Source organism: Coturnix japonica, chromosome 1, assembly GCF_054131305.1.
Source record: "Coturnix japonica strain WE chromosome 1, WE-NBRP24, whole genome shotgun sequence".
NCBI lineage: Eukaryota > Metazoa > Chordata > Aves > Galliformes > Phasianidae > Coturnix > Coturnix japonica.
The window spans coordinates 16376291-16389782 of NC_140663.1; the positions used below are offsets into that span (position 1 = coordinate 16376291).

The window sequence follows — 13492 nt, forward strand, 5'->3', positions numbered from 1 at the left end:
TTGTGACACCACCATCATGTTCTATGGAATCATAGAATTATAGAATCATTAGGTTGGAAAGGACCTACAAGATCATCTAGCCCAATTGTCCTCCCATTACCATTGTTACCACAAGACACTAAACCATATTTCATAGTTCCTCATCCAGATGCCTGTTGAACACTGCCAGGAACAGCGACTCCAGCACCTCCCTGGGCAGCCATTCCAGTGCCTGACCACTCTCTGAGAGAAAAAGTTTTTCCTTATGTCTAATCTAAATCTCCCCTGGTACAACTTGTGGCCATTTCCTTGGGTCCTGTTTGTTGCCTGGCAGAAGAGGCCAAGCCCCTCCTCATCACAACCTCTGTTCAGAAAGTTGTAGAGTGCAATGAGGTCTCCCCTGACCCTTCTCCAGACTAAACAATCCCAGCTCCCTGAGCCGCTCCTCGTAAGACTTGCGCTCCAGACCCGTCAGCAGTTTCGTTGTCCTTTTCTGGACACGTTCCAAGGCCTTGATGTCTTTCTTGTAGTGAGGAACCCAAAACTGAACACAATACTCGAGGTGTGGCCTCGCCAGGGCTGAGTACAGAGGGATGATCACGTCTCTGCTCCTGCTGGCCACAGTATTTCTAATGCAGGCCAGGATGCTGTTGGCGTTCTTGGCCACCTGGGCACATTGTTGGCTCATGTTCAGCCGAGCATCAACCAACACCCCCAGGTCCATTTCCTCTTCACATTCATCCAGCTGCTCAACCCCAAGCCTAAAGCACTGCATGTGGTTATTGTGGCCAAAGTGCAGTACCCAGCACTTGGTCTTGTTGAACCTCATCCCATTAACCTCAGCCCAGCAATCCAGCTTATCTAGATACCTCTGAAGGGCCTCCCTACCCTCAGGCAGATCAACACCACCTCCCAACTTGGTGTCATATGTTTCCAGCATTTCAATATGAACCTCCATCCACCATACCTAAAGCTCTCAGAATCAACAAGAAACCCAGCTCAGCGTCCAAGAAACAGGGCTAATCTCATGCAGAGTAAAATGTAATATCTGAAATAAACATATTCAAGAAAACAACACTTAAAATGTATATCTACTTTTCTTCCTCCAGTCAGTTGTTATAAAAAAGCTTTAGCTATTTACACTGCTGAAACCCCCTTTCAGAGATAAATGTTTCCATTAAAAGTTAGGATCATTTTCTTACTCAACCAACAGTGCAACCAAAACCTATATTTTTTCACCTGGGAACACCTGCTGACAAATACTGTTTGCCAGTATTTTCAGAAGAAATAAGCATTTGTAGGAAGACATAAACAACCAAGAAGTAAATTAGATTATCTGATGAAGTTGATCTGAAAAGCTCATCTTTAAGTTTCATCAGCATCTTAACTGCAGCCAACAAACTCACTCCATAATCATCATCCAAAAGAAGTACTGTGGAGTAGCTTCTTTAATTTCACTTTCTTCTGGAATATGTACATTATGGGCTACTCAGTTTCATCACTGCAAATATGGGAAGTCATAGAAAAAGCTGAAAATTTAGATTGCTAGTAAAGTTCTTGGGCAATCCATCTGTAGTTCTACCTTTTTTTCCTGTATAAATCTACTCATTACTGTAATGGTTGTTTTATGTTATTGGTTTCTTTTGTGTGTGGGGGCAAAGTTAGAAGATTTCACTGAGAAGAAAAATAGAAGTACCAGAAGCAACGGGGAAAAAAAACAAAAACAAAAACAAAAAATGCCTCTCACTTAGCACAGGTCTTAATTTTACTTTCTACATGAACTGCTTCCAAAATGCATCATCATCTCCTGGTTTGGACACACATTATCTCTCTAATTCTGAGCTCCTCCAGCGCTGGTATTCAAACATCAGATTTTAAGGCTACTTCAAGGAAGTCTACATGCCAGTCTGTAAACAAACTAATTCTGGGGTGTCCACAGCATAGATAGAAAAGTCATGCCAATTGTGAAGTAAAGGGTTAGCCTAAGAACTACTGCTGCAAAATGGAAGTTCAGAAAAAAACACAGAAATGCAGGCACACACACACAGATCTGGACTAGTATTTAAGACTTGTTTTTCCCCAGAAACTGGGAAAATGCTGTTGCCCTCTCCCTGCCCATTTCAGGTATTTGCTTTTCACCTAAGTGTTACCTGTTGCAGTTTATTTCACCATATCCTTGCAGAGGCTTTACCTGTTTTTCACAGCAGAAACATCAGAACAAAAACATGAGCTCAGCTTATATGGACTGCAAAATGAACAAGCTGAGCCAATAGAACTGCACTCTTAATCCTTATCTGAGTCACTGATGAAGATTTTGAGCAAGCCCAGACCCAGACCTGACCTCTAGCGGACACTGATAGTTACAGGTCTCCAAACAGACTGTGCCACTGATGACAACACTGCCAGTTGCCAGTTCTCAGTACACCTCTCTGCTCATCTTCCTAAGCTTATGTACAAAGATGTTAGAGAAGACACTGTCAGAAGCCTTGCTGAAGTCAAGGCACACAGCAAGGAACACTGCTCTCTCCTCATCTACCAAGTCAGTCATAGCATCATAGAAGGCTGCCAGGTTGGTCAAGTGCGATTTCCTCTTGGTGAATCTATACTGAATGTTCCTGATAAACTTGCTCTTTGCCAGTTTCTTGGAAATGACATGAAGAACAAGCTGTTCCATCAACTTACCAGGGAGAGACATGAGGCTGACGGGCCTATAGTTTCCAGACTCCTTATATTTCTTTTTTGAAAGACTAGAACAATGCTGGCTTTTCTCCCATCCTCAGGCACCTCTCCCATTCTCCATGACCTGTCAAAGATGATAGCGTTTGGTTCGGCAGCCACTTCTGCTGGCTCCCTTGAGATGGCTCACTTTCTGGGTCATGTTATGGGAGGCAGATAAGCAACATTTGTCACTATGCTGCTTGGCTTGGCACATTCTCCTGTCAGTCACAATGTTGTAAGCCTGGCCAATTTGGGCCCCATCCCCTTCATTTTAAAGCGCACCTCACTAGTTTGGGGCAGCCTGTTGCCAGAGATTGCCCTGCCTCTCCTAGACAGGGGAATCCCATGCCTCTCTATAGAAAGTAAGTTCCACTGTCATAAAAAGCAAAACCCTTGAACCAGCGCTAGCTACGGAGCCAGGGATTGATGTGCCTTATGCATCTATTCCTGGTTTCCCTCCTTCCTTAAGCACAACGTGGACAGTAAATACTTCCTGCATTTGCATTTCACTCCTGTATGTTACAGACTCCCTGAATTATTCTACTGTTAAAAAACAACATTCACCAGTGCAAACAGGCATAAGAGCTTTTGTTTAACCTAATCCCTTGTGAATATCCACAATACAACCTTCCTTTATCAGTCTACAGGGCAGAACAAGCGTCTCATCTTTCACCTCCAAACTTGAATATTTTTGTGGGTAACTGCTGCACGCTCATCTTCCACAACGTCACTAGCAGAGCAAGCAGCTCCGGGTAATGGTCTATTTATAATGCTTGAGAATGAACCTGGAGCAGAACCCTCTTAACAGGAATTAACAGCTAAGTAAACTGCAAAAAGGTAACAAGGCAATGTGCCTGTCATGTAAGACAGAGAGACAGAGTCCGGAGTTGCTGCTCTATGTATGAGCTCTACGGTGAAAAAGAAACACTCCCCAAACTTGCAGTAAGACCTGAGAAATCTACTTGTAACGGATTACAAAAAGTAGAAGCAGAAAAGACTGTTTAACAGCAAGAAGTTTTAATAGCAGCATTTTAAAAAGAAAATATTAAATATTTTTGTGAATGTTGATGGTCTGTGTGTATTGCTCCCTCTAGTGTAAAAATACAAAAATCACAACAAACATTGCAAAATCCACTGCATTTGGTAACAAATACAAACTTTTTTTTTTTTTTCTTTTTAGAAAAAGAAAGTTATTACACCCTCCCCCCCCCCTAAATATTTATAACATGATTTCTCACATATTAATACAAGAGAGGACAAATTAACTTTGTTTTAGCTTCTGATCCTGGATTCTCACTTTTTATTAGCCGGGGATGTTCACACCAGAATTGACAAGTGAATATACAGATCCACACCCTGCTTTTACTGCTGTGACGCTGCATGAGATAACAGTAGGATACCTTTAGGTAACGTGTTGTTCCCTCCTTTTACCTCCACTGGAATACTAATTTCTACTCCATGATTACTTCGGTTACTAATGGTCAAGAGCAAGGTCTAAAACATAGTGAAACACATCCTCAGATACATGCGTATTTATTTGACTATTGAGATAGGCCATAAAATTAGGAAACAAAGCAATTTTGGAGATCAATCTTCCTTTCCTAAATAAGCATGCATTTCCTTAAAACACATCACTGACGAGCAACAAGTCTGAGAAATCATTTTACATTTGAATCCAACCTGAATAACCACTGGATAATACTTTACTTTGGCATAGTGTAGGAAAAGCTGTAGCCACTGCTGCAACCTGAGGTCTGGGACAGTTTCCATCAAATGCACAGAAGAAAAAAAATTAGAGCCTTCCATGCCCATTTCAGCAAACGAATACACAGAGCAGTCTGTACAGGTATTCTCTCAAAATCAATAAAAAGGTATCTTCTCCAAGAACTAACAGGAGATGTCTCTGCATGTATAACTTATTAAGTGGGAATTTATACTTCAAAGGTATCAAAGTTCTACCCACATGAAATTATCGTCTTCCTATCATGAACTCCAATTAATTTTCCAAGGTCTGAAATACCCCCAGAACACATTTTCTCTTCCTGCCAATCATTATCCCGTTTCACACACACTGATCTGGCAGCCCATGTCTGAAACATGACCTGGCACAGGCTACTGCTGAAGGCTCTCTTAAAAAGCAACCCTAGAAGATCACAAGAGGTCTACTGTCTCAATATCATGAAAGTTAAGCTCAATTCCCATCAAACATAAGCACAGCAAAATGACAGATCCTCAAAGTCATTACACAGAAGTACTAATTAAAGCAAATGACCAAATTTTCATTTTAGTTCTCTACCTGACGTGCCAATCGTTTCTGTCACAGCAGAACACCTGCCATCACTATTTCCCCTGAAGCAAAGTTTACTGTCAAGACCGGGAGAACTGTTTGCTCAATCATTTGTGAAACTTATCCAACTGAACTCTGCAATTACCGTAGTCCATTACAGGCAATTGCTCTCAGTTAGTAGGGCATAACTAGAATACCTAGCACACAGAGGGCTCAGTGAGGATGGCACTGTGTGCTGCAGCAAGAAAGCAAGGTTCTGGAACTAGCACCTCTTTAACAACTCAGTCATGGATTAAGAGAATGGGCTCTACAGCAAAATTTCAGGGGCCAAATTCAGGACAAAATTAACAGTTGAGAAAGAAATTTTATTTCAAGCTTCTAAGGGGGTATTACAAACAATAGAGAATAAAAACATTAAAAACTATTTATAAAGTAACTGTCCCTTTAAAATAAAGACTCAAGCAGGTTTAACAATGAAGTATGCTATCCATGAAGTTTTAAAAAAAGGTTTAAAAAGTATTGGTTTTGCTGTATTTGCTAATCCTTTATAAAAAAAAGCTGGGCATAAATACTTCGTGCATTCATATGCATTATTTGGTGTTTCATATTATATAACTTGGTACAGTATTTAAGATATCACTGCAAAAGAGTTCAAACAGTGCATTTATAAATAATGGAGTCATTATAAATCACATTGCAAACATACCTTGCCATTTTCATTGTTACAAATTCTGTATTCTCAGTGAAGGTAGGAATAAAGTAGCTACAACAATCAATATCTTACTTTATTATTATTTTTTTTTTAATATAAAAATGCAATTCTGGAAACCCCCCTCCTTCTTCCCCCTGCCCAAACATAATGCTTTACTTCTTAAAAATAAAAATAAAGTACTAATTCTATATACATCACATGTACCATACAAAAATGTATCCAAAGTTTCTATTGCTACCAAAGTGTTCTAAATTAAAAGTTACATAAATCCCCTCCGTGGAAACAGAAGATTACAAGTTACAAAAAAATCAAATTACACACAAACCATCAAGTTATTTTATACAATTTCCAATACATTTTTTTTTCTCCCAAAGCAAGTTGTCTTCTCATGTGCCTGTATAAAAATGCATATCAATATATTTGTCAATTTTATTTTTCATTATAAAGCAAATTAATACATTTTCTACAATAAATAAAACACAGGGAGGCACATATATCAATAAAATAAAATCAATGGGAGATAAATGGGATATGGTTTTGAAAGAAATAATGTGCTTGCAGGCTTTAAGCCAGATTTGTTTAAAACAAAAACAATCTTAAGCTATTTGGGCAACTATGGAGTGTTTTTGGTGATTTGCAAGTGATGTACATAGTAGATTTTCTTTTTTTTCCTTGATGCCTTTCTCACAAAGTACCCTCCAAAATAATGCAACTTCCTTTCTTAAAATACATATTTCTAATTGTAAATTTACATCAATCTTAAAATATGTGGTACTTTGTGCAAAGAGCAATGATTTACACAAACATTCAGAAGTCTTTTTTCAGAAGCTACAGACCAAGGAAGAAATGATACAAGCAGCACCATATCGTATATGATTTAGGCAAACATATATTTGATGTAATTTTGATATTAGGCTTTACAATTCACTAAACACCTTAAGCTGGAAGATGGTGCTTAGGTAACTTAAACTTAAAAAGAAAGAAGAAAAAGCATGGAAACAAAAACCAACTCCCTCCCCAGCAAAATTATAAAAGAAATTAAAGAGCTATCTAAAATCAGAATAAGTTAAGTGTTGAATATACAGTTATGTACAATTATGCACACTATGAACAAGATGTTTTAACATGTTTAGTGGACAATCCTCCAAACTATAATAAGATAAAATCATTTGTCAATATGGCAATGGTGATTTAGAAGAATTGCTCAACAATTTCAAGTTTGCAGAACTCAGCCACTGAATCAACAATTAAGGGGTTGTATCTTCAATACATTCTTTCAGACAAAGAGGTTTATAAGTAGAGTTCAAGTCTGTGTGGTACTTTTCATGCCTTGGTAGAATCTGTTAGTCAATATCACTGAAGTCACTGACTGGTTCTCCATGTACTCTACTCAGGTGGTTCATAGCACGATCAAAAGCAATCCTTACTGCTTTTCGAATGCTTGAGTTGCGACCTTCCATCATTTTTAACTTGTCTATGGTCTCATCTATCCCAAGGGGAACCATTTTGGATTTGGGAAGCCACTGCCTATAAGAAAGGGCAAAATAAATAAGTTAAATGTAAAATAACAACATAAAGTTTGTACAGAACTGCAAAGCCTGCTATATCATGTTTCCCATTAGTGGGTCACATTTGCCATCTTAAATAAAGTAGTAAAATTCCTTTTATGTTATTATTTGTTTTAAATATTTTTAAAATACATAATATTAAGAAAGTACCTTCCATGAAACAAAGAATACATTCTAATTCAACAGATAATGTATTATTTAGTGACAAGTATCAACTGACTGAAATTGGCATGAAATATTTATGCAAGTTAATTTAGAATCACACAGTCACAGCATATCCCAAGCTGAAAGGGAACAAAAAGGATCATGGAGTCCAGCTCCTGGCTCCACACAAGACCACCCAAAAATAAAACCCCTAAGTCTGAAATTATTGTCCAGATGCTTCTTGAACTCTGACAGCCTGGGACCATGACCACTGCTCTGGGGGGCTCATTCCAGTGCCCAATCATGCTCTGGTGAAGAGCCTTTTCCTAGTAGTTAACCTGACCCTCCCCTGTTGCAGCTCCACACTGTTTGCTCAGGTCCTGCTGCTGTCACCAGAAAGCAGAGATGAGTGCTGCATTTTCACACTCCTCATGATGAAGCTATAAGGTCACCATGAGGACACTTCTCAGTCACCTTTTCTCTGGGCTGGAAAAACCAAGGGACTGCAGCTGCTCCTCACACATCCTGCCCTCTAGACAATTTATCTTCACAGCTCTCCTTTGAATGCTCCCTAATAGTTTTGTGTCCTTACACTGTGGAGCCCAAACTTGAACAAAGAACTCAAGGAGAGGCTGCCCAAGTACAGTGCAGAACATGACAATCCCCGCTCCCTGCTGGCCTGGTACATTCCTGGGTTCATTATCAGCACCAGCTTGTATATGAAACCTGAAGATTATTTAACATTTTATATTATTGCCTTCCAAATAGACCACAAATAAGTACCCTTCAGTATAATATGCCTTAGTCCAAGAACAAACTTAAGCATGAAATTTTAGCATTACAGTTGTTATAATCATGGGGAAACGTATCGTCAAGACAGCATCTTAATCATTTCTTACATTTAAGCTATAGAGTTAAAATTTTAAGCCACTGTATCAAGCAAAACATTTTAATAACATACCAACTTCTTTTATTGTCAAAAAACAGTACTAAGAATAGTTTCTCATCTGATTTGGTCTGCATTTGTTCTCCAATCTTCAATACATCCAAAGGTGGCACCGGTATAGTAACACCATTGTGATGACCAGCAACACGAGGCATTTTAGGGTCAATAATCTGTAAAAGAGAAGAAAAGAGATTTCCTGCTTTTTAAAACTTCATTTTATGTGTAAAAGAAGAAATAAACCCAACCTGTGTAACATGTTCCAGTATGAATATTTATTTCTGCAAAAAGTAAGTTAATCACATAAAACCTCAATCAAGAACAGCTTTAAACAAGGGAAAAAAAAAACAAACAGAAAAAAAAGAAAAAAAAAAGTAATTTTCAAATACTCTGTGTAAGCTATTTATTTATCAGAAAAGGCAACTCATTTTTCAGTGAACTGTACCGTGAGAATCACAAATGAAACTACTTTGTAAGTAATGTACAGCATTAACAATTGCTCAGCTGCCACCAAAAAAGGTGTCTGCTCCACCCACCTCCTGTCCAACTCCTATGATATTTCCAGCTTCCTCATTAGTATCTACCTTAATTTACAATAAGCTGGTAATGGAAGTCGATAGAAAACTAATACTGTAGAGAGTTCATGGAAATCACAACAATCTTCTTCTCTTGACTGTGGTTAAAACATCAATCAACTAATCACACAAAGAAACATCTGTGTTTACATAAAGGAGAGAAAAGGAACCTTGTGGCACCTCCTACTTACAATCAGTTTAGATCTAACAACAGAGTGCACCATTCAAGAAACAATCACAATATAAACACCTGATCTAAGTGTGCACTGATGGGTGAAATTCATGCTCAGAACCTCATCTCCACTAGTTTTAAATGACTGCATTACCACACTACATGATCTCCCCAGTATATTTATGTCAAAGCAGGTATATGATCATCTAGTTTATTGTATCAATAAGGACAGGCTACACTGCTGGGCTGAGGCCAATGGCATGAATCTCAATGAGACTAAGTGTCAGGCCCTACACTTTGGCCACAACAACCCCAGGCAACACTACAGGCTTGGGGCAGAGTGGTTGAAAGACTGTGTGGAAGAAATGGACCTGGGAGGTATTGGTTGACCCTCAGCTAAACATGAGACATCAGTGTGCCCAGATGGCACAAGAAGACCAATGGTATCCTGGCTTGTATCAGAAATGGCATAGCCAGCAGCAGCAGGGAGGTAATTATGCCTCTGTACTCAGCTCTGGTGAGACCACACCTCAAGTACTGGGGAGTGTCTCAAGAAACTGTGATTATTTAGTCGGGAGAAGAGAAGGATCAGAAAAGACCTAATCGCTTTCTACAGCTACCTGAAAGGAGGCTGCAAAGAAGTGGGGATTAGCCTCTTCTCCCATGCATTAGTAGTAGGACTGGAGGGAATGGCCACAAATTGTGCCTGGGGAGGTTCAGGTTGGATATTAGGAAAAATTTCTTCTCTGAAAGAGTGATCAGGGGCTGAAACAGGCTGCCCAGGCAGGTGGTTGAGTCACCACTGCTGGAGATGTTCAAGAAACCTTTAGATGTTGTAATAAGGGACATGTTTTAGAGGGGAAATATTGGTGGTAGGTGGACAGTTGGTCTTGGTGATCTTGAAGGTCTTTTCCAACCTTAGTTGAAAGTAATGAAGCCATAGGCTATTTCTATGGCACCAAATGCCCAAAGCCATTCAAATACTTCAGAAACAGTATTTTCTCTACAAGCTCTTCATTTAATCAGAACTGCATGTCTTTCTCCTAAAACAACAAAGATAACAGCTCTAAATTTATGCATACAATTCACAACTGGATAAAATGATTCAATTTATACTATCAAGTACTTTGTTTCTTTAATAAGCTTCACAAACAAAACAAATAGAATATTTTTATACTCATTTTGCAAGATGTCTGTCAAATGCTTAGTCAGCCAATCCTTTGAACAAAAATGTATACTGCAGTAACAAAGCCTAGTGAAATATGTACGGTAGTGGATACCATAAACAGTATTGCTATTTGTATCAGTACGTACTGACAGAAAACTCTGCACTCACCAGAGCTGGGTAAGAGGGATATCCACTGCATTTGGCCCATACTACTTTCAGAGGCTCAAGAACAGATGTTGCAGCATCAGTCGAAATCCACATACTGCTATGACCAACTTCTGAAAACAAATAATAATTACATGTAAGATTAGTATTTTAAAGAATGAAACCTCAGACAAATCTTCCGCAGTTGTTTTCTAACCAATAAAACACTATAATTAGAAAACAAATGTATGCCAGTGACACTTTCTACAGAAACACCAATAAGAAAATTACCTATTACCTATTCCTCCTTTTTAAAATAAACAGTGCTTATTATGACATCTGACACGCAAATATAGATTTTGACATTAAAAAACAGTGCTAAAGGAAAACAGCTTCAAAACTTGCAGGAGAAGTAGTAGTGGGGGAAAGATTCTTGAGCTGATCACTAAACAAAGAGGTCAGACATTCTCCACAGCATATTCTTGGTCAATTTTCAAACAAGCTTTCCATTCAATTATAGTTTATTTCAATTAATAATGGTAATAACATCCCAAGAAAATACTGTATTGGGAAGTTTAACCCTGGAGATTTGCTGTCCAGAAACAAAAGTTATCAAAATGCAATAACTCATAGTAACCTGTCACCACAACTTAAACAAGATGTTAAGATATTTCTGAAGCTATAACTGTTACAAGTTCTATCACAACTACACATATCAAACAAGCAAAAGAACCAAACACAATTTCAAAAGATCATGGGAATGTTTGCTACCAGTTCCATCAGGCTTGCTTTACAGATGAGACTTTTAATCACTAGATTCCACTATATACAACCATGGAAATGACGTATTTCTACTGTTCTTTGGTGGTGGTTGTTCTTTTTTTTAACTGAACTATGTAGCCTTGGAAGAAATGATACTAGATCTACTTACTGGCTTATTTACTTGTTCCTTTCTACATATTTTTAGAGAGGATTTTTCAGGATTTTTTTATTGTCTCAGTAAAAGCCACATCATTCTTCAGATATATCAATAAACATAAAATAAAAAGAATACATATAGTCATTCTTATCCTCCTAAGACTACAGAAACAATTTTAAACAGTTCAAAGACAAGGATGTCTCATTAAACATTTCCTCCCCTTGCATACTTTCTACTTCTCACAGTATTTAAAAAACAACTGGTTGGCTTTTTTCCATGAGCATTCTCATAAAGAAGTTTACAGGTTGAACTTTTTAAGGGTAGGTTGAGCAGAACACCCATTAGGTGTTAGCATCACAAGCTTCAAAACTTAAGATGCTTTTGCCTTCTAAAACTGAGCTAAGAACTTCAAAACTCAGCATCTGCACAACTTTCAGAAAGGAAGTTTTATTTTCTGTGGGGCAGTTACTAATGAATTTTGTTTTGAACCAAAAACTTCAACCTCAAATAAGAAGCCTTTTTTGACTGAAATATGAACATAGAAGTTAAGAGAGCACAGCACTGTAAGGTTGCTTTTTTTTTTTTCCCCTCAAGGACAACAAAATGGATCATACTGGAAGAACAGAATAAGACCAAGAGAAAGATAAAAGCACTGGAAAGACATGAAAAAGTCCTGGTTAAATTGAGAGGAGTTACAAGGTCAGAAACTAAAGACAGGTCTGCTAGACACAGCAAGCTTGATCCCCAGCAGCAGTGTACGAACACTGTATTCTACAAACAGCTCTCCTTACAGATGAGACAACTTGTATTTTGCAAAGCAATTAAAAATACACACAAAACCAGAAGATATATTATCAAAACATAACACATTCTCTAAAATCTGGTTATTATGCTCTACACTCCTAAAAACTTCCACTTTATTCCAAATTCCCCTCCCCCTCCCCAAAACCAAAGCAAACCATGTCTTACTCATCTGCCAATACAGAAACGTATGGAGGAGTAAGCTCCAAATCAAAAAGTTAAAGAAAAATGCAAACAGACCCACAAACAGTACTGCAGTTTGAGTTTTGCTTGTACTACTGGAGTAGCCTAAGTCACTTTAAATATCACTTTCTGATCAAAACCGACATCTTTTCTCTTTGAAGTTTTAAAAAAAGTTAAAAGTAAAAGTATTTTTCTGCTGTGCTATCAACATCACTTTCTGAACTCTCAGATGTTTTTCAGCAGAGAAAATAATATCAGTAAAACTAACAGACAAAACATGATTATAGAATATTATTAAAAGTACAATCGTTTATAGTTACCAGCTGCAATTCTTGCTGCTTTGGCATAGTTTCCATTTTCAATGCAAGATATCAATTCACTTCGATCCTCCAATGTGTGTCTTCGTATAAGCGCTGGTTTGCCTTTACCACACTTTGGTAGGCTGAAACTGTAGAAGTATTAATACTATTAGTCAATGAATTAACATAGCTCACTAACAACGAAGATAATAACAAGAATTTAAAATTATATAAGGGGAAAAAAAACATCATACCAGCAAACTAGTGAATTTCATGCAATAAAAATTAACATAAGAACTAAAATAAAGAAGTACTTTTACACATGTAACGCATTAGTTATCAGCAAAAGACAAACAGTATTCAACTGCACCTCAACTTTTGAGCATGTATAAGCTGCACCATGTAGGAGCAGCTACTTCGCCTCCAGAGTTACAAAGGATACTGGCCAAATGAAACCTCTGCTCCAACAGTTCCACTAAACTGAAAATGCAATTATTTTCTTGCTCTTTTCATTACGAATTCAAACTCTTCAATTGTGAGAGCAATATCTATGCACAAAGTGAGGAAGCTGTGCTCAAGAGTTTTTATTTCACATCTGAGTTTCCCTGAGATTGAAGAATGCGAACAGCAGTTAGAAACAACCTGTATCCCCAATATATCATGCACTAAATTCTCTTTTGTTCCTGAAAACGTTTGACACAAATGCAGTAAAACTAATCCTTTAAGCAATTCCATATGAAACATGAACAAATAAGTCTTAAAAAACAAACAAACAAACCACATGAGAAACTCCAAAAAACACTTTCATCCTATACAATTCTATGTCCTGTCCTACTGTAACAAATTCTGTTCTTCTATTACATATTTTCAAACTTCTTCA

At 37.8% G+C, this 13492-nt stretch overlaps 1 protein-coding gene across 12 annotated transcripts in view; it reads right to left on the bottom strand.

The window, feature by feature from the left end:
• Positions 1-3692: 3692 nt before the first annotated feature.
• Positions 3693-13492, bottom strand: part of BRD1 (bromodomain containing 1) — a 64779-nt gene continuing 54979 nt past the window's right edge. For 11 of the 12 annotated variants that reach the window (XM_085515958.1, XM_085516091.1, XM_085516064.1 and 8 more), the window contains 4 exons: positions 12634-12761; positions 10435-10544; positions 8370-8524; positions 3693-7223 (listed from right to left, as the gene is read on the bottom strand). In XM_085515958.1, coding sequence (XP_085372084.1) covers positions 7040-7223; positions 8370-8524; positions 10435-10544; positions 12634-12761 — 577 coding nt within the window. In that variant the 3' untranslated portion in view covers positions 3693-7039. The remainder of the gene's footprint in view (positions 7224-8369; positions 8525-10434; positions 10545-12633; positions 12762-13492) is intronic. The other variant, XM_085515812.1, reaches the window with a different exon arrangement.